At 50.9% G+C, this 20,984-nt stretch overlaps 1 protein-coding gene across 1 annotated transcript in view; it reads left to right on the top strand.

Annotated features, from left to right (window-relative positions):
* Positions 1-20,984, top strand: part of VAV2 (vav guanine nucleotide exchange factor 2) — a 124,896-nt gene that overhangs the window by 58,676 nt on the left and 45,236 nt on the right. Inside the window, exon 3 of the mRNA XM_066201608.1 lies at positions 19,373-19,431. Within this exon, the coding sequence (XP_066057705.1) occupies positions 19,373-19,431 (59 nt within the window). The remainder of the gene's footprint in view (positions 1-19,372; positions 19,432-20,984) is intronic.

Genomic DNA, 20,984 nt, shown 5'->3' with positions numbered 1-20,984 from the left:
GTCTCGACTCCCGTTCTCTTCATAAAAGCAGGAAAAACCAGGCATTGGGATTGATATTAAAACCTCCAGCCTGTTTTTGCCATGTTCGAGCAGAGATAATGCAACAAGTCTGAGGTCTGCCCTGGAGACAGGGGTGTGTGGAGAAAACATCAGCTGCCTAGAGCCAGATGGCCTCCCTGGTCATCCTCCTCTGCGAGCAAAGGCAATTTTACATCATTTTTTAATGTCCTAATGAAGATCTGGGGGTGGAAGTCGGTGTTGCCTCACTCAGGACATCCCGTGGTCTTCCCGAGGTGATTCCATAATCCTTTTAGCTGTTTTTTCTCACTGCTCTCCAGGCATTTTTTTTGCCCCCTCTCTTTGCCGTGCTGGGATTTGAGATGAGGGAAGCACGAGCCTGGGTGGGAAACAAACCCAACCTCGCTTGTGCTCCGAGATCTTGATGATAATGAGCGTTAATAACCTGCCACGGCGAGAGGATTGGAGCAGACCCAAGGTTTAGGAAGGAGGATTTTTACTGCCAGCTCCTGGGTGATGAGGAGCATCAGCCACCGCTTGCTGAGAGAGCAGGAACCCCCCTGCTCTGCCTGGCTCTCCCAAGGGAAGATGTTCCTTCCCTGTTCGCTGCAATTCCTGCCCTCAGTTGGCTCTGGAGCTCCGTAAAATAGATTTTTTTTTTTTCCTGAAAAATGGTGTAGCTGAAGGGTTCTGCCAGGCTCTCGCATTCCAGTTTGAGGAACTTTGGGATGGTTTGAGGATTTTTGGGGTGGAAGATGTCACGTTCTTCACCCCATGTGCCAGCCAGCTGTGTCCAGCTGTGTCAGAGGGGTGTGCGGGGCAGGGCTGGCTGCAGAGCCTCTCTTTTCATCACCCTTTATTTTTTTTGGCATTTCCGTCTTCATTTCCATCATCCAAGTGTCTGTTCCTCCCCTAAAACCACCTGGATGAGTGGTAGGACCCTCCAAGCCAGAGAACCCCCCCCCCCCCACCCCCCGCCTGTGACCAGTTCAGGTCTTGGTGCATTAACCAACGGGGCAGAAACAAAATCCTGGATCTGGAGGTTTTTCCCTTTCTCTCAGCCCCAAACCCTTCTGTGATCTTAATGAAAAAAAAAAAAAAACAATAAAAAAACCAAAAACCCTCCATCCCCATCCACCTCTCCTTTATTGGAAGTGCTAAACAGCCATCTTCAGCGACTTTTTCTAATAAAAGGATGTCTGTTAAACAGAGCCCCAGAGAGCTGAGCTGCTTTACAGGGAGCTGTTTGAACTGCTTTCCGTGCTGGCTTTTTAATATACTTTAATACAGTTCTGGCCCTTTTTCTGCATAGTTTTTTTTCCCCATCAAAGCTCGTCGTTTCCCACTCTGTTGTCTGAGTGTCACGCAGCTTCAGAGGGGGTTTGGGAAGGGGAATGGCACACGGAGCAGTGGAGAGCTCCATATTTCACTTCCCAAATGCAGATTCACCAGTGACTCATCTGTGGCCGGGTGGGGAAATGCTCCGAAACTCAAATCCCAGTGACAACAGGCGTGGAGCACCCCAGCTGCTCCCTTCGCAGGTTGCGCTGCGTTACTTCTCGGTTTGTAATTGTATTTGTTGGAAGTTTCTTTCCCCTGCAGCGAGGTATCAGTTACAGCCTGACGGCCCCGTGCAGAGCAGGAGCAGCTCCGGGGGACAGATGTGGCCCCAGGCAAACAAAGGCAGGAGCACAGATGTGCTGGTAGGGCCAGCAGCCAGAGAGGAGGAATGGGCAGTTCCACAGCTCTGAATCCTGCACCAGGCCTGGGAACAGCACTGGGAGCTCCAGAGGCATCTGGGAGATGCTGTTAGGATGGCAGCTTGCTTTGTGGGATTCATGGATGGGCCTGGCTGGGCTTCCTCTGCTAATACCTCATTTGAAGTTCTCTCCTAAGCTGTGGGATGAGCGTTTCTTTGGGATGAAACCCAGCAGAGCCTGTGGTGCTGCAAGTGACAGCAGCTGGGACCCTTTGGCAGAGGGTGGGGTGATGTGGGAGCCCCTGGGTTTGTGTTTTGGCACCTTCACCCCCAGAACAGGTGCTCTGGTTTCCTAGGAAGGGCAGGAGAAGGTTCTTGTGTGGAATGGAGCAAACCAAAGGCAGGGAAGGGGCCAAGGGCACTTGAGAGCCCTTCCCACGGGGGTCCAGAGGAGAGCTGGAGCTGCCCGTGGCCTGGAGCCCATCTGGGAGCCTTGGTCAGTGCAAAAGCTGCTGGAAACGCTGTCAGGAGCAAGAGAGGGGCTGGATGTTTAATTAATTTACATCATTTCTATCATGGAGTGATTGGCTTGACAAGGGAGCAGGGAGGTTGCTCCCAGTAGCTCTGCTGGAGTCACTGGAGGGGAGGTGACAGTGCCATCACCCCCAGCAGGCAGCACACGGGCCCTGAGGGAAATTCCCATCAGAACATCCCCGGGGAATGCAGGGAAGCAGCTGCGGGGCCAGGAGGGAGCGAAGACATCCCCGAGTTCATGGAAACATCTCCGGCTCTGTGCGTGTCTGATGGCTTCAGACGTGTCCCATCCTCTGCTCACCCACCACGGAATCATTTTCTGCTGGGGCTGTGAGCCCTGGCTGGGGCTGGGATGAGGAGAGGAGGAGATCCTGTGTTTTCCAGGAGCAGAATGCAATGCACAGCACGTGCTGGTGCCAGGGCTGGATGAGGAGCTGCCCACACTGGGGGCAAACTGGGCTAACTCTGGCTCAAACCCACTCCCTCTGATGTTTAGGTGTGAAGAATTGAGGGTGAGAGGCAACAAGCTAGGATAATATTTTTTTTTTTAATGGAGGCATTCCAATATGAATAGCTTGGACTAATGGAGGTCCTAATAAACACTGAATTATTTTGGGACAGGGCTCGTCAGCTCTTACCCAGAGCTTTCCAGATATCAGCACCACCACCTCCTGCCCTGCAAACATTTATCGCTGATAATAACCCACGTCTGCAGCAGAACAAAGCACATCGGTGGGACCTTTGTTAGCACAGGGTATTCCTGCTGTGACAAGCAGCAGGGACGTTCCCCTGGGTTTTCCCTGGATGCTGCAGTGATGACAGTTCTGTTTTTGTCTCTCTCTTGACCCATCAGCTCCTCCCCTCTCCTATCCTGGGCTGCTGCTGGATCCCGGTGGGATGTGGGGGCACAGCACTGGGCAGTCTGGTCAGGAAAAGGCTCCGTGCACTGGGTTTGCAGTGGGAAAGGAGCAAGTTCTGGGGTGGCAAGTTCTCTGGTGCTGTGCTGACTGCACGTTTTGGAGGGTCTTTTTTTTTCCACATTGGAGACCATTGGTTCTCCTGTCTGGAGACACCACCAGGAGAGGAATGTTGGCTCTGGTGTGACTTTCAGGGTGCCTGCGAGCCCCCCAAGGAGAGCCCAGATCCCTGTTCACTTCCCAGGTCAGCACACACCACGCCTGGGGTGGGTTATCCTTTGAGGCGTGACTGGAAGCGGGTTGGACGAGCGGCGGGAACATGGAATTCCGAGCTGGAGCAGCTGCTCCTCCTGCTTGCACCCAATCCCCCAAATCCTCCTGTCTGCACCCAAATCCAGCTCCTCACTGACCAGCCCCACCACTCCAAACGCCTTTTCCATCCAGCAAGGGGGAAGGAGCTCGCTCAGCTGAGCGTTCCCTTCGCGGGCGTAATTTCCGCATAAATATCCATACATTGTCAAACCATCTCCTTTTTTTTTTTTCCTTCCCATTTACCCCCTCAAACACGTGATATATTTTTTATTTCTCCAGCTGTAAAGCCCATCGTGCGAAGGTTACAGTGTTAAATAAGTCAAACGTAATTACTCCAGCACCCGGCGTGGTGCGTTTCGGGAGCGCGGGATCCGAAACCCAGAACACTTTTGGTGGGGATTGTACTCCCGAGGGGGGGGAATGTCATTTTGACAAGAATGTTATTTTCCCCCACCGCCCCGTCTTTCACAGCCTGTCTCGTGCTGTCTCGATGCTTTGGTGGAAAAGTCTCATCCGAGTGGAGTTGATTTTGATGGGGGAATTATTCAAAACCTTTCGGATCCATCCCTGCGGGCTGGTTTGCTCTGCGGGCTGATGAGATGATGCTGGTGAGGAGCTGAGGGCCTGATGTGAAATAAAAAGGGTTTTTGGGGGTTTTTTTTTGTTTGTTTGGTTTTTTTTGTGTTTTTTTTTTTTTTAATTTATTTATCCTTTTCTTTTGCAAGGCTTGGGCTAAGCTGGTTATCTCTTTGGTAATCTTATCAAATGCTCTTTTCTGCAGTCCAAGCACATCGTCTACATCTGGCCAAAATATGGCATAAAAAAAAAAAAAAAGAAGATGTTTTGAACAAAAAACAGCCTTAATAGCAGATGGGGGGGAAAGCGATTAAAATTCAATTTCCAGGGACTTTTTTTTGGTTTTTCTTTAATCCAAAACTGGAAAATATTTTGTTTGTTTGCTGACATACAGGAAACATTGCCCTTTTTTTTCAGTGGGCAGAAACAAAATGCTGCTCAGTATTGATCAGAACAGAAAGCCCTTTCTCTTTTCTCTGCCCCACTCCTCAATTTCGTGTTTTACACCAGGCCGAGCTTTTCCTCTGGGAATTCCACACACTGCTGCCATTAAGCACACACAATCATTTCCAGCGTGGATTTTCATGCCCCTCTTGAGGCACCTGAGCAGGGGCTCACCCTGACCTGGGATTTTTGGGGATTTTTTTTGGATTTTGGGCTTTGTAAAATGCCCTGGGCGGTGGTAACTCATTGGTGCTGGTTGTGGAGACTTCAGTGCTCTTCCCGGCAGTTAGAAAACGCCAAGAGAGCCAACTAAGAACAAATCCCGGTTTCCTGTCCCCTTCCCACAAGTAAATGCTTGTCAGGCTTTTCCAGGTAGGACGGAAACCAGTTTTACCTGTTGGATTACAAAATCTCTTTGTTCTGGACAAGAGCTCCAGGGAGGAGTTTCCCCTGACCCTCGTACCTGAGGTGACAGCAGTTACCTCTCTCTCCTCATCCTCACATTTGCATCGGTGGCCTTTGGGGTGCAGTTTTGGGTGTCGACATTTGCTGATCACTCTGCCCTGCTGGTACCAGCGACTCTCGTTCCTTTTTTTCCTGTTTTTTCCCTTCGTGGACCCTCATTCCCTCCTGCACAGGGCGTCCTCAAGGACTCTCATCCATCTCGATGACCTTTACCAACACTGTGTGTTCCAAGCTGAGCCCTCAGAGCCGTCAGGGGGCCGGGGTGATGGGAGAGCCTGTATTAACACATGGATAAATCCCCTTTTTTTCTTCTCCTTCCCCCTACAACCCCAGGCTGACCGCAGTGCACGGCCCAGCTGCTCTTTGTCTGGTTAAAGGGCTGGGAGAAGGAGCACGTGGTGGTTCAATCCGCGTTTCCCCGTTCTCTGTGGGATGATGTGTGAATTGTATTTTTGGCATTTCGTGTATCTTTTGGCGTTCTCTCTCCTGCACCGAGGCTGGCTCTTCCCAACCCGCTCAATCGGAGCGTCGCGTGTCGAAATCCCTCAAAGCCTCCTCTCCCTGCATGTTCCACACTTGCTCAATCTGTTCCTATTAATTTTTAAACGCGTTTTTAGCGGCTGATAAACAGCTGGTGACACTCGGGGAGCTGCTGTGAGGCTGCACGCCGAGCTGGGGGATGCGGGATGGTGTTCCCTTGGGATGGAAACACCCTCCCCTGTGTGTGCTGCTTCCCTCCCCTCTCATCCCGATGAGGATGGGGCTCTTCCAGCCAGCTGCCTCTTGGCTTTCCCTGCTGGTTTAAACCATCCTGGTGTTTTAAACCATCCCGGTGTTCATTTTAAACTGTCCTGGTGTTGGTTTAAACCATCATGGTGTTTTAATCCATCCTGGTGTTCTAAACCATCCTGGTGTTTGTTCTAAACCATCCTGGTGTTCTAAACCATCCTGGTGTTTGTTCTAAACCATCCTGGTGTTCTAAACCATCCTGGCTGGCTGCAGGTCCTGAGCAGAGCTGAGCTCACACTGGAGGATCCAGCTGGGGAAATCTGCCTGAGCATCCTTGACAAAGCTATTTACATTCCTTAAATCACTGACTGAAAACATCATGCCTGACTCCTCCTTTTCTTTTTTTTTCTTTTTTTTTTTCTTGGAGACAGACAAGATCTAATCTGTGATATTTTTTCCTTTTTTTTTTCCCCCTTACAGCTGTATGGATTTGTTAGGCCTGAAGGAACCCTTAGATCATCTTGTCTCACCCTTTGTGCAGCAGCGGCCGTGGAAATCCATCCAGCTTCCCCTTGCACCCTGTCATTTGTGAGCTGTGACACCCTGTCAGGGGAGCCAATATTTTGGATGGGTTTTTTTTCAGTACAGTTCTTTTCTGGGCCCCTTGGCAGTGTGCACAATTCAGTCATCCCCAGAGCAGTTAATGTGCTGTCTGCAGAGGCAGAGCAGCGACTAAATTTAACATCCCCAGTCAAATCAAAGCACTTTGTGGGTATATTTATCCTCTGCCACAGGATGAGAGGAAGGGAGGTGGTTTCTGAGCATCTCTGGGAAATGCCTTGTGGGTTGCTGCTCCCTCTGGCCCAGGCTCCTGCCTTCCTGCAGGTGGAAATGCGTTAATTGGTGTCACAGGATTAATAAACGGGAAAATTGTGGCAGTGTCCGAGGTCTCTGTCCGATGTGCCCTTCTCCTTGGAGAGCCCAGACCAGGGATTTGCCTGCCCAGGGATAGGAGACTGCTCCAGACACCGAGTTTTGTCTGGAAACCTCTTGATGCTTCCAGTTAATCATGGATTTGGGAAACTCAGGGCTTGCTATCTTGAGAACTGAATCAGAGAGAGGAAGCGAGGCTTGTTTCTGTGCTCAGAATATGATTGATGGAAAACCCTTTTTTTTTTTATTTCTGAAATAACATTTATTTCTGGGAGGTATTTCACCAGCGAAGCAGAGTCTGTAATAAAATAAAACCCAATCCTTTTATCTCCTTCAGGGAGGGCAGGGAAGAGGAGGAGCAGCACATCCTTGCTGAACACGGATGTCTTGGCTTTGCTGCTGCACTGAGAGGCTTGAGAGGCTTCATTTGTGTCAAACATGGAATAATTGCAAAGAGAAAAGCTCGTGGTGGTATTTGTCAGCCCGGCAGAGCTGTCCTTTCCCAGGTTTTCTCCCTTTTGAAACAATTCTTGGAAGACTGGGCAGGAATTGTGCAGTGAGGAGGAACAAAACACACAAATCAGGAGCTCTGATATTCAACGCTGGCCCCTGATTGTGGCTCTTCTTACAGAATAAGAATCTAAACATTTGTAGGGGCTTCCCCCCCCCCCACTAAAATGATGCAAACTCACAGAAAAAGGTGATCTGACCTTGCCTCAGGGGCTGGGAATTTCTCCTCTCTGCTCTGAACCGCTCCTCCCTACCCTCAGTCTTCTGAGCACCCTGGTTCAGCTCCTGCCAGCTGCCTGTTTTTCTAGGAACTGGGAATTTAACACAGTTGTTCTCCAGGAAACCCAGAGGTGACACTTTTGAGAGTGACAGGAAGTGACTGAGGTGTCCAGCTGGGTAATGCTGACGGAAAGGTCGGGCCAGCAGCAGAATCTTGGCACATCCCTTTGCTTTAGGTGCTCAAGACAGGGAAAATTAGTGGATAGAAACAGCCTGGTGAAAATGTGTGAGGGATGTCTCCTTGCTACAGCTAAAGGTTCAACCAGAGCATCCTACAGCTTTGGATGGTTTGGTTTTTTGGGGTTTTTTTGGGGTTTTTTTTCGGTGTCAAGAGCAGTGAATTCCTGTGATGGCTTTACGTGGCTCTCAAAAAACCTGGATAAATTGGGCATTTGTTTCTGATGTGAAATCTTCCAGAGCCTCTGGATAGGAGGAGGGAGCAGTGGGAATATTCTCCTGCCTGCCTCCGTGAGTGGCAGCCTGCATCACTCCTTCTTTCCTCAGAGAAACTTTGGAAGGGACAATAACAGCAGCTAAATTGGCAATTTTGGAGGGCTGAAATTCATGTCAGTTATTTTCCAGACTCGCTGGATGCTTGCAGACATTCCCAGAGCGGTGCAGGAGATGGGCAAATGGTTCCCTGATTGATTACATGTCTGAACGTGCCTTTGTGGGGTTTGGGAGCCTCTTCCAGCTTGGGAAGAAGGGCTGAGAGCTTAAGTTATGATCTGAACTAAAGTGTCCTGGGTTTAGAAAGGAGAAGTTTGCTTCCTTGTGCCCCACACCTGAACTGTTGTAGGATGCTCGAGGTGATCTTGTCAAAGGTTTTTAGTTTATGAAGCCAGGACCTTGTACTTGCAAACAGCCCAGGGTGAAGCTGGAGCTCAGTAGCACCAAGAGATGCCTCAGTTTGAGGAGCAGTTTTGAGGGTCCTGCAGCAGCCCCTGGTGATGTGATGGGCTTTGGTCAGGTGCCCAAGTGTCCCCAGGGCCTGAAAAATGGGTATTTAACAGGGATGTCAGTGCTGATCTGGGGCAAGGAGGCAGCTCAGACCTGGGGGGATTTTGTTTGTGATGATAATAAAGTTTACAAGGTGCTTCTCCTCCCTGGAGTCTGGGAGAGGGTCAGGGCTAAGGAAATGAACTTCATCCTGCTTCCCTGTGCTTCTCTTCCTGCTCTTCTTCCTCCTGAGTGTTTCTGCTCAGTGTCACTCTGTGTTTTGAGGTGCTTGGGAAGAGGAGAGCTCCAGCCCTCTCCTGGTTGTGCATTCCCAGAGCTCGTGGGCAAATCGAGTTCTTTTGCCTTTCCCTCCTCTTCTGGGCCTTTTCCTCCTCCTCTTTTTAAACTTAAAGCTGTGAAAGTGAAGATGTTTTATCCAGGTGGGTCCGTGCTTGTGCAGGAGGCTTGGAGCAGCCCCTCCATCTGCGGAGCCCGGTGGGATTCCTGCTACAAGCCCTGGCTCCGTGTAGCTGCAGGGGAAGAAACTTGAGTGGGAAAGGTCTCCCATCCCTGCAGACACAGCACTTCCAGGTTCGGAGCAAATCAAAGCAGCAAATCCCAGGCAAATTCTAAAAGCTGCCTTTTTACGGTGCACTTGAAGAACTCCTGTTTGCTCCCTGCCTCTTTTGTGTACGTTGGAATTAGAGGAATTTCTTTGAGCTTAAATTCGTTTTTCCTCCTGATTTGTAAAACACAGCTGGTCTCAAACGGCTTGTGATGGTTGAGCTGCTGCTGCACGAGGGGCTTTAGGAGGGACTTTGTTTCCCCGAGGCTCCCTGGGGCAGAGCTGATGTTTTAAGGTAGGATGGGGGGAGTTAAGCAGAGCTGCAGGATGAATCCAGGGCTCAGAGCCTGAGGAATCCATGGAAAAGCTTCCTGTGCCTTCAGGGCTTGGTCCACAGCAGCCTCTGGAGTGTTAAACTGCAGGTGCCTCCCTTGCGGTGGGATATTTCCATTCAGTGGGATGGTGACTCCGAACCCAAAGCCCTGGGTGTGGCAGGGAGGGACAAAACCCTCCTTGGTCTGTCCCCTGCTCCTGGCCTGGGCATCTCCCATCAGAGCTGCTGCTCTGGGTCTGGGAGGGATTTAAACTTCTCTGGAGAAACCTGTGGCCCTTCCAGAAACTGGGGGCTCTGCAAAATGCAAAAAAAAAAAAAAAAAAAAAAAAAAAAAAAAAAAAAAAAAGCTTTTCAACACTTTCCTTCACGTTGTTTTCATACACGGCTGCGTTTTCTCCTTTAGCACCGGGGATAACGATGAAGGAAATCAGGCAAGGAGAATTTTGAGCTCTCTCTCTCTCTCCCCCCAATAGGTAAATTACTCTTTGTGCAAGTGGATTGGTTTCATATGGATGCTTCCAATTTCTCCTGCACATGCAGAACGCTCCTAAACCTCTTTTTTCTTTTTTTGGTGCTCTGTACGTTCTGCTCTGACCTCCCAGCTCCCGTTCGGAGCCAAGTGGAAATGGGAAGCCAAAGGTATGTGAAAGTCTGTAATATTTTCTGCCTACATCCCAGGCCTTGATCGAAAGGGATTAAAGTTAATACAGATTAAAGCCAGTTTCTCGGAAGCAGGTTTGGATATCCGTGTTTTGCATCTGACGAGCTGTTTTTTCCATCTGTTTCTACAAATCCAATCAATACTGGGGGAGGAGGGGAGGGTGTTTTTGTAGGAGAGCCTCTCCTTGCAGCCAGCAAGGAACCCTTGGAAATCCCCTTGGCTGGAATTCACTTGGAATGCCTCAAGGTAGAGCTGGTGAAAGGGCTGGGATGGGGCGTGCTGGCAGCTTTTTAATTTAGACTCTGGCCATGGAGTGATGAAAACACAGAATGGATTGGAAGGGACATTAAAGCCCATCTTGTCCCACCTCCTGCCATCAGCAGGGACTTTCCACTTGTCCCAAGTCCCCTTCAGCAGTTCCAGGGATGGGGCAGGCACGGCTTTCCTGGGTGAGCTGGGTGCAGAATTCCAGGGGTGAGGACAGCCCAGGCGAGCAGAGCCACGCTCCTGTCTCACCTTCCACCACCAGGGATTAACGCCAGCTGCTCCTTTTCCCTGCTCTGCCTGAGCAGTTTGTTACTGAGGGTGCAAAGAATCCCTGAGGAATGGCTGCCTCTGGAAAAGTCTGTTAGGGTGGCTCTTTCTGAGTCACGAGATGAGGGTTTTGCTGAAGTGCCTGACTTTGAGCACCCTGACTTATGGGCTGGGCTCAGAGAAGGACCTGCAGCCCTTTAGCACGAGGAGGGGATGAGGTTTTGGAGCAGCTGACGCACAGTTTGGGGAGTAAGCTTAAATAAATCTGACTGATAACAGGAGCAGCTGATTTCTGGACAAAGTTTAGCCCGTCCTGGTGTTCCCTATGGCGTAAGACAAATATTGGAGTATTTTTTGAGGTTATCTGGCCATCCTGTCCTTTTGCATCAGCGCTGTGGGCTCAGGGGTTGTCTGCAGGAGCCTTTCCCCTGAACATCCCTGGTTGTGACACCCATGGGAAGCACAGACGTGATGATTACAACCACCCTGCTTAGCGTGGGGTGAGCTCCGAGCCTTTTCTAGGCTCCCCAAAGGCTGCAGAGATCCACCCAGAGCATCACGGCCAGGGGTTGGACCACCTGGAAGCGCAGAGGCTCGATGGGTTCTGCCCTGGGCGGCTGGAATGATGCTGCTGGTGCTCCCCACGTGTCTTTGTGGCACGCTCAGGGCTTTGCAGACCGCCTGTATAAACCTATTTACCGTCATTTGAAGCAAATTTGTGGGTTTAGGGAATTTTTTTTTTTTTTTTGCCTTTTTCCTTCCCTTCCTGCCCCTCTTCCCGGGCCAAGAGCCCAGCACAGCTTGGTGGCTTTCAGCGGGGACCCGGCGAGGTCGGAGCCGTCAGCACCCACGTGTTTCACACCTTCCCACGCTCCAGCTCCCTCCTCTGCTGCTCCCAGCTCGGCATCCTTCCAGGTTCGTTAGGGAACGGCTAATTAGGGGCAGAGGGAAGGAGCTGGGCAGAGCAGAGGGGGCTGTGTTGGGGTGCCGATGGAGCTGTCTGTGCTCACCTGAGCCAAGCTCCTGCTGGAGCCACTTTTGTATGTGGTTTTCCCCCCCTCCCTGATTTGCAGGGAAAAGCCCGATTCCCCGGCCTCATCACCCTCCTTTCCCCGAAGGACACGCTCCTTTTGTAACCATCACAAAGCCTCCCAAACGAGGCCTCTCCAGTTACACGCTGGATTTTTTTTTTTTTCTCTAAGAGGCAAATTTGTGATATCTTTAATCCGGAGAGAAGCAGCCAGCCCTCAGCTCAGACTTCCAGTGCTCAGGCCTTTCTGGGAATCCTCCTCATCTCTGGGAATCCCCTGGGAGGGTGCTGAAATCCCAGCTGCAATAAAAGTGAAGCTTTTATTAGTTTCTTCTCCCTGCTGGCTCCCTCTGCCCAAATGTATTTCATTATCGCTCGGAGCAAAGGCAAAATTCGTCTGACTTGTGCTTCACAGGTCAGCAGATCCCAGCCTGTGCTGAGGTGCTCTGGGATTGTGGGGAAAAAGGAGGGATCAATGTGCTGGCCAAAGCTGGGGAGGTGACACAGCACTCTGTGCAGTGGTGGCACCTCAGAGGGACACGGGGAAGTGTTTCCAGAGGGAGAGAAATACAAGGAGAGCTCTCCAAAAGGCCTTGGGGAGTCACAGGGGTGGAAATGTGCCAGTAAAAATCAAAACTTCAAGATGAAGATGTGCTAAACATTGCATCCTTCTCCTCCACCTTCAAGAACCTTGGGATTCTGTCCAGGACGGGAGAATTCCTGTTAAAATCAGTCTGGATCTCCTGGGATCTCTCTGACAAGACCGAGCTGCTTTCTCCTTTCCTTCATGGAGTGCCAGGATCAATCCCACACCCCTCTGATCCCTGGCTTCTGTTCCACGTGCTGCTGCCCACCAGCGCTGGAATAGTTTCACTTAATATTTAATTAATGCTGATTTGCGTCGTGCAGAGATGTGAGACGGGCTGGGGTCACCTTAAACCCCAGCGTGGTGCCACAGCCCCCGCGGCTCTTTTCCAAATCAGCCTCCAGAGGTGCTGCCAAACTTGTCCCAGAATTGGGGTTTTTTTTGGATGTCAAGGCTTTTGGTTTCCCTTCCTTCCTTGCCTTTCTGTCTTTGGCGAGTTCTGGGCAGATTGATGGGGCCAAGCTGAGCCAGGGAATGTGGAGATGTGGGAAAGAGGAGGAGGAGGATGAGGAGGACATGGCCACTCAGCCCTGCACCTCTAGCTGAGTACTCGGGGTTTTTTTCCTGCTCAGAAGCAGCTCCTGGGGACCTTCTTGTCACCTCCTCATCATGCCACCCGTTCTTACCCAGGGGCTTTGCCACAGCACCGGCTCTCTCCTGCTCAGCCCCATGCTGGGTGCCCAAAGATGCGATTTCCCTCTCCCTGTTTGATTGTCCTCTCGGGCAGAGATGTTTGCATCTCTCCAAAACCTCTCTTGGGATGGGCTTGTCTTTACCCCAGAGCAGGATGTGTGTCCCCAGGCAAGAGAGGAGCCCGTGGTGGCTCACAGGCAGCTGGGCTGGGCACAGCAGGCACAGCCCATGGAGCCCTGTGAGTCCCCAGCATTTACAGGAAAATTGTTGTTTTATGGCACCCAGAGTCTTTTCCAGGCCGTGCCCTCGCCTTGGCTTTGTGTCTGCACGTCCGCTGAGCTCAGGGTGTCTGTGCCAGGCTGCAGAGCTGTGGATTTGCTGAATGTGTCCCTCTCACTCTGAACGCTTCCAGCACCCATGGGCGCTGCTGAGCTCACTGCTCCTTCTCTTCCAGGGCCACCAAACCAATCTCCTCGCCCTGTTCAGCTGGAGGCTCTTTCCCAGCTCATCTCCCATGGCTTTGGTGTTTGGCTCACTTGACAAACCGCTGGGTTTCCCCCCCTGAGGCTTTTAAAGTCCCATCAAAGGCGGCTTCTCGCTCCCTCTCCGCTATCACAGAGATAATAAAAGTACCAAACGAGGCGGCGGCTCAGCAGCCGTGGCGGAGGAGAGAGCCCATTAAGGAGCAGAATAACCCTTTATTGCTGTTCTATTAGAGGAACTCGGCAGCGTGAAGCAGGCACTGGGGTTTCAGGGCGTTAATTCCTGCCTTTGGGGGGAGCGGGGCCGGGCTGGGCTGGTTTGTGGCTCTTTTCTTCTCGCCTTTGGATCTTCTGTGTGTCCTGGGAAAGTGAGGGACCTGCCCTGTCCCTGGCCAGGGCTGGGGACAGAGGAGCACAAACACCAGACATCAGTGTTTGGGGACCCCAAAGATGTTTGACACTGTTCTCTTCCTTCCTCGGCTGTTCCGTGATGGGAAAAGACAAATCGGTGTCTGAAATGTGGGAGTTGGGGTGCGTGCATCTGGGTAACGTATGACGGTGTGACAGAGCGCAGGGGTTTTTCTAGCTGTAGCCATAAATCCACCCGAATTGTTCTTTTCTCCTCCTTGTAAGGGGACAGTGCTGGTTTGGCAGTGACTGCTCACTCTTGAAAGGCTTCATGATTTCAGACGTGATGCCAGCCCCACAGAGCCCGAAACAAACCTGTTAAAATCCCGTTCCCACTGGAAATCAGCAGTGGCTTTGCCCAGTGATTTAATATTTGCATCCCCAGCACGCAATGTGGCCAAATCCCGGGTTTAATGCAAAATAGTGACGGTTTAATAAGGTTGTTTCTAAAAGCCCATTCCGACACACGGTGTGGCTTAAAGCTGCACTTCCCAGCTAATGGGCTTCACCACCCTGTGGGGCTGGGGAAGAGGAGCAGCTGCCAGAGCCCTGGGACCGGCAGTAAAGCCAATGGAAGTGGCAGTGGAGGATCCCTGGTGTTTGCTGGAGGAGGGAGGAGGCTTTACCTGCCCAGACAGCCCCATCTGTTGCAGGACCCTTGCAGTGATATCCAGGAACAGAAGCCTGGACACGTCATCATGGGAGAACTTCCCTGGCTTTGATTTGAAATCCTTATCAAATTTGTTATCAGCCCGAATCTGCTCAGCTGGCACCTCCCCAGAAGCTGGATGCCAGCAGACACCACGCCTGGCATGAGTGGGAATGGCAGGAGAAGCTGTGGCATCCATGGGAAGGTAAAGCCACTGAGGAAATCACCCAGGCAGGCACTGGAAAGGCTCAAACCAGTTATCCAAACCAGTTTTTGTTGAACAGCCTCATCCCTGGCAGGCTGGATGAGGTGGATGTGGTCTGGCTTGAGAGGATGAGTGTAGGAAAATCCATCTGATTGGATCCTCTCACGGGGCTGTGCCCACCCTTGGCATCCCAGGAAAACATCGCAGCACCTCTGATTTCCTCCTGAATCCCAGGAAAACATCCCAGGAAAACATCCCAGGAAAACATCGCAGCACCTCTGATTTCCTCCTGAATCCCAGGAAAACATCGCAGCACCTCTGATTTCCTCCTGCATCCCAGGAAAACATCCCAGGAAAACATCGCAGCACCTCTGATTTCCTCCTGCATCCCAGGAAAATATCACACCGTGTCTGATTTCCTCCTAACCAGTCAGGGCTGTTGCTCCTCTCAGGGCTGTTGCTCCTCTCAGGGCTGTTGCTCCTCTCAGGGCTGTTGCTCCTCTCAGGGCTGATGCTCCTCTCAGCTTGTACCAGGAGATGGTGATTTAAGGAATTCCTCAGTGAATTCTCAGGATGCTGAAGCAGCAGCAGCAGCAGTATCCTGGCTGCTCTGTGTCCAGGGAAAAGGGCTGCCTTGGGGTCTTGCAGGTTTCTGCCCCAGGCAAGGGCAGGAATGACTGATCCAGAGCAAGCAGGCTGTGGTTTGTGTTCCCCTCACACTGTTCTGGTTTTCCAGGGCTGGTCCAGCCAAGGTCCAAGCCATGGCACAGGGATATGCAAACAGAGAGATGGGAGAGGCTGGGAGCCGCTGGTGAGACCTTGGTTTGTGAATCCCAAACCCTGGTTTGTGAATCCCAGACCCTGGTTTGTGAATCCCAGACCCTGGTTTGTGAATCCCAGGCCGTGCCCAGCCCAGGGGGGTGTGCAGGGGGCTGGAAGGTGCTGGGAAGTGCCCAGGTGTGCAGGGAGAAGAGCAAACAGGAGCTGACCAGCACCAGTGGGAGAAAACACAGGATTCTCCAGCACCTCAGGCAGGAGGCAGCTGGATGAAACCCTCCCTGCTCTGGGGGTTGCTTTTCTTTGAGCATTCCTGTCCCTGGGACTGTCCCCAGCAGTGTTTGGATTGTGGGAAGCCATTATCCAGCTCGGAAATGGTATCCCTGAGTTCCTGCCATGCCAAGTGTTCCCCCGGCCAGCTGGTTTGTTTTTTCAAACCTGAGAGAGTTTATGTAAGTTTTTTTTTCCTTTTGGTTGCTCAGAGATACCATCAGTTTGTCTCTGATTTCAGGGTCAGGTTTCTGCCTGAGGCTGGGGATGTTTGGCCCCAGGATTTGTTTTGCCCTCCATGACTTGAGGGGCGAAGCAGAAAACGACTCCCTGTAATTCCAGGCTGTGAAACTCCCTCTCCCTGGCAGGGGATGGGCAGAGATGGCACAGAGAGGGCTCTGCCCGGAGTTATCAGTGTTGGGCAGAGCTCCTGATTTGCTTAGAAGCAAATGTGTTTGTTCTGGAAATGCTCAGTGCTGGCTGTGAGCCCTCAGCTCATTCCCTCCCCCAGGGTCACTCCTGGAGTGCCCAGAGCTGGAAAGTTCCTCCTATGCAAAGTGTTCTCCAGCTGGGCCAGTTTGTTTGTTCAAATTTAAAAAAAATAAAAAAAAAGTTTATTTTAGAGTTTTCTAGATGCTCGGAGATACCATCAGCCGTAAACAATGCCGTAGGAAGTGGAAGAGCAGTGAACATAATAATTTATTTTCTATTCGGCTTTGGTTTATTTTAAAATCTGTAATTCCTAAAAGAAAGTGTTAGAAGGAAGGAAGAAAAGTGGTGAATTTTTTTACTGAAATGGTGTGACTATAGTGGGGTTTTTATTCTTTTCAAAAATCCCGTTTCTTCATTCACTCTGGTTTTTTTTCAAAGTGACCTATGAGTGTGAAGAACCCACTTTGAGTCTTGATTATTATTTTATTTTATTTTATTATCTTAATTTTCTTTCTTTTTCCCATGGCATGCAGACCTCAGTGTCTGTTTAAACCTGAAGTCACATGCAGGTTTACTCATGCCACAATGAGTTAAATCTAATGAATTAATTTAATAAATAATTACAGTTACAAAAACGAAACTGAACCAAGGCACACTGGAATTTCAGGAATGTGAAGGGCATCCCTCACTTTTCGTGGCAAAACCACCAGGAATTTCCCCACGAGGCCTTTGCAGGTCCCTGGTAGAGAAAAGTGTCTGTGCATCACCTGCATTTGGTACCTTTACATTCCTATTTATATTCCTGCCATCTTATTGTCAGTGGGATGTTATATATAGCTTTTATGGTAATTTTGTGTGCTGAATGCAGTTTCCAGGGAGGAAATTGCATTGAGAAATGGGTGAAGAAGTAATAATAATGGCAATAATCTGCATAAGCCCCTGTTGTTAAAACCCACAGCCCTACACCTCCTGGAAGAAAAATGCACAGATAAGAGAACAGTTTTCCAAACAACATCTTCAAACGACTTGGAGGGTGACTTTTGGCAAGGGCTGGAGTGGCAGGACAAGGGGAAATAGCTCTAAACTGGCAGAGATTTGGGTTAGATGGATATTGGGAAGGAATTCTTGGCCGTGAGGGTGGTGAGGCCCTGGCACAGAGAAGCTGTGGCTGCTCCAAGCGTTCAGGGGCAGGTTGGAATATCTCTTGTAGCTGTTTTGGACTGTCCTGGTAATCCAGAAGAAAGAAGGAAGAAGCCTCAGCTGGGATCGGGGACCCTGGTGTGGGTGTGGAACAGACCCTGACCAAACAGCAGAGCCAGAAGTCAGGCCTGGGTTTGCTGCAAATAAGCAGCCGTTTTACCGGGGGAAATGAGACGCAGTTTAGCAAACACTTAAGGGCTGACTTACTTTTAAGAATGTTGTTTAATCCTGTTGAAATTGAGAGGATTACTTATCCTCAAACGCATGCTTAAGCACTTCCCTGGCTGGGGGCTGGGATCCGTGAGGATCCCGCACTTGCCTTGTCCTGCTCTTTGCAGGAGCCGTTGTGGGGAAAAATATTCCCCGATACCGGGACAGACACTGTTCAGCCTTCTGGAGATGCTTCAGGGAGGGGTTTCTGTGCCTGATCCCTCACACTGGGTGGATTGGCTTTCTCACCTGAGGGTGGATTTGGGATCCTCACTCCTTTGTGCCGTGGGATGGGGACAGAGGATTTGGGATCCTCACTCAGCTCTGCTGGCTCCTCACTGGAACCAGTGCCTGGGCTTTGATGTTGCAGGATGTGCAGAGCCTGGGGCCGTTCGGCAGGGAACAAAGGGAATCCTGTTGATGAGGAGAACAGGGAGCTTTTCTCTTAAATTTCCCTGGAAATCAAACCCCGCGGTGGAACTCTCTGATTCATAAACTGGATTTTTTTTTTTTTTTTTTTTTTTTTTTTTTTTAACTTCAGAAGGCTAAAAATAGAGCACGGGAGAGACTCATTCAGTCAGTCGAGGGCTTTCCTGGCACTATTTTAAGCCCCCTGGAGCAGGGCTGGGGGTTCCAGAGGAGTCTCCAGTCTCTGAGCCCTGTCTGGGCTCGGTGTTCCAGGTACCACTGGAGGTGTTTTGTGCCATGATGAGCCCTGGAGCCTTTCAGGGATGTTCTTTTCCCTGTTTTTCCGTGTGGAAATCACCTGCTAAACACCAAACTGTGGCAGTTTTTTGGTTGCTGCCCTGAGGCACCAGCAGCTGACAGCCAGGCTGGAATTCGTGGCTGATGAAGAATGGGAGGGATGAAGGTGGCAAACTCGAGGAGGAAAAGGATGGTCTGAGATGAGGCTCTCAGTGATGTCCTGGGATAAAAATGTGGGAGGCAGAGAGGCTGAGTTCATCCTAGGAGAAAATCCAGGGATGTGGTGCTGGGGGGGGTGGTGTGGAGGTGGCTCAGCAAACCAGGGGAGCATCCCAAGGTAAAATTCCTGAATGGAGGGAGCTGAGGGGTCCCTGTGGCTGGGTTGGATGCAGGGCAGCTCCAGGCAGCAGCAGCCCCCAGGATGTTGTTTTTTTTTGTTTTTTTTTGTTTGGATCTCATTCAAGCCCTTTATCCATGTCCCATCCCAGCAGATTGGAAACCAAAGATAACAGGTTTGCTTTTATCACTCCAGCTTTGAAACGGTGAATGTGAACAAGAGTAAAACACAGTTTAAATCTACAATCGACTCAAAGCCATTCTTTGCTCCTCTCCGTTCAAAATTCCCCTTGGCAATTAAAACTTCCATCAAAAAAAAATGGGAGGTTTTTTTTTTCTGAAAAACCCGGTGGTTTTATTGCTCCTGATTGCGAGGCTGATGAGAATGCTTTGGTGTTGAATCACTCCCGGCTGTTTTCTGCCAGAAAAGGGCGATGGTCTGCACTCACCTCTGACAAACCCATGATGCATCTTCATTGAATTGCGAGAAGTCGGAGACATTGAGCCTCGGCGAGTTTGCCTCAATGAGATCGTTTCGTGCGAGGAGAGACACGAAAGGAGTTGTAATCCTTTTGTAACGAAACACAAAGTAACAGGGTTTTCTCAGTGCTTCTTAGTGTTGCGTGGAAACCTGTCAGGGCAGGTCTGGGCTCATTAAATGAGTGTGGGGATGGAGTTTCCTCGGATGAAGCTGCTCGATAATATCTTTATAGCCGAGGGCTGAATGTCTTTTGTGCTCGGGGCTGGAACCCGAGGCAGGCTTTGCACTGGCAGTGGCCTCCCAGCCCTGCTGGTGACACTGTGACACTCAGGGGGGACTGGGGCACGTTCATTCCAGTGAGGGTTCAGCTCCCAGCACCAGTTTGGGGGTCCTTGGTCCCCCACCAAACCTTCCTGTGTCCTCAGTAAGCACACCAGCATCTTTTTCTCTCATTTCCAGGTGATCTCCGCAGTATCCAGGCTCTCCTTCCACAGTATTGCTCAAACCAAAGGAATTAGGTAAGATCCTTTCAATGTGATGCTTTAAAATAACATCTCTCTTTCAATATTCCTTGTATTTAATCACATCGGACTCTTCAGAAGCTGCACATAAGGGGATTAAACAGACCCCAGGGGTGTCTTTGGGATGTGGGTAGGATCCCAACAGCTGCCTGGGAATAGTTTCAGATGAAAGAAGTGAAAATATGAGGAGTTATGAGCACTGTTCCTGCTGGGGAGGGCAGCAGGGTGAGTTCTGGTGTCCCTATTTGCAGATTTTGCTCAACTTCACGAGGGATCCCAGGAAAGCCAGCAGCGCCCAGGAGCTGTGTCATCACCCCACTGTCCCCACTGTCCCCACTGTCCCCTGCCCCTGTGCAGGACAGCCCAGGGACCTTGTCCTGCCCTTAGCAGCTGGGAAATGTCCCCCTGGCACCCCGGGAGTGCTGCCTGCTCCTCCTCTGCTGGCTGAGGGAGCAGTGGGGAGGGAATTAAAAGCAGCAGACAGCCCCTATTAAGCAGAGCTGTTATCCCGCTCTTTGTTCAGCTCCCTGCGAAATTGCTTTGCAATTGCTTTCCTTGTTAGGGAGCATTTGTATTATTAATCTGGGAACATCTCATTAGGACCGCGGCTGTAACTGGGATGAGTTTGCAGCCTAAATTACCTTTCCTTGGGATTTTTTTTTCAGGGGAGGAATGTGTGTGTTTTCACCCCCCAGCCACAGAGCACGTTTGATTTTTTTCCCCAGCGTGTGCCCTGCTGCTGTTCTGGGTGGGGATCTGTGCTGCATCCCAAGCCAGGCACAGCCAGGATGGAGGGATTCGGCCTGGATCCCGAATCCTTGCCCCACTCCCAGCCCTGCCACCCACCCCCAGCACCCCCTGCCACCATTCCCACTGTTGGAACATATTTTCCCTGCCTTGTCTGCGCTGAGATTGCTGGAGGGGAACAGCTTTTCACGTGTAAAAGCAGCTCGGAGCCTTTCCCATCTGTTAAACGCGGATCCCACGGATCCCAGCAGGGCTGGGGTGGGGGATGCAGGGGGCGAGGGTTTGAGGAGGGGGGAGATTTGCTGTGAGTTAAGGGCTGTTCGTTATGCTGATAGCCCCGAGTCCTGGAGGAGCCTGCAGTGGGTTTTGTGTGAAGGGAGGAGAACATCCGAGGGGTTTGGAGGCAGTCTGGGGGATTCACAAACTGCAGCGCCTGCGCAAGGGCTGGGTTTAAATCTCGGGGCATCACTGGGAGGGTTCCGGGGTGTCAAAGCCCTTCCCAAGGCAGGGAGGGAGGCCCTGGGTCCAGCTCAGAGGATGGAGGAGCTGCCATCCCCCTGGGGAGGCTTTGGCCGAGCCCCTGTTGGTGGCATTGAGGGCTGGGATCCAGAGACTAGGGAGGCTTTGCTATTCTTGTGGCTGTGTGGCTTTTCCTCGTTCATTTTACAACTGGCATTTGCAGTTCCCACTAAAATCCTTTATCTTGGAAGCCTTTGGCGCCGTAATTACACAAAAATAGCAGAGAGCTTAGCGAGCCTTTGCTTCTAACCCTGTTTTCCTGTGTATTAACCCTGTTTCTCCTC

Source organism: Chamaea fasciata, unplaced genomic scaffold, assembly GCF_029207755.1.
Source record: "Chamaea fasciata isolate MVZ Bird 193981 ecotype frontalis unplaced genomic scaffold, bChaFas1.0.hap1 SCAF_20, whole genome shotgun sequence".
NCBI lineage: Eukaryota > Metazoa > Chordata > Aves > Passeriformes > Sylviidae > Chamaea > Chamaea fasciata.
Note: the sequence above shows the minus strand (reverse complement) of the source record. Positions and strands in the feature narration are given on the sequence as shown.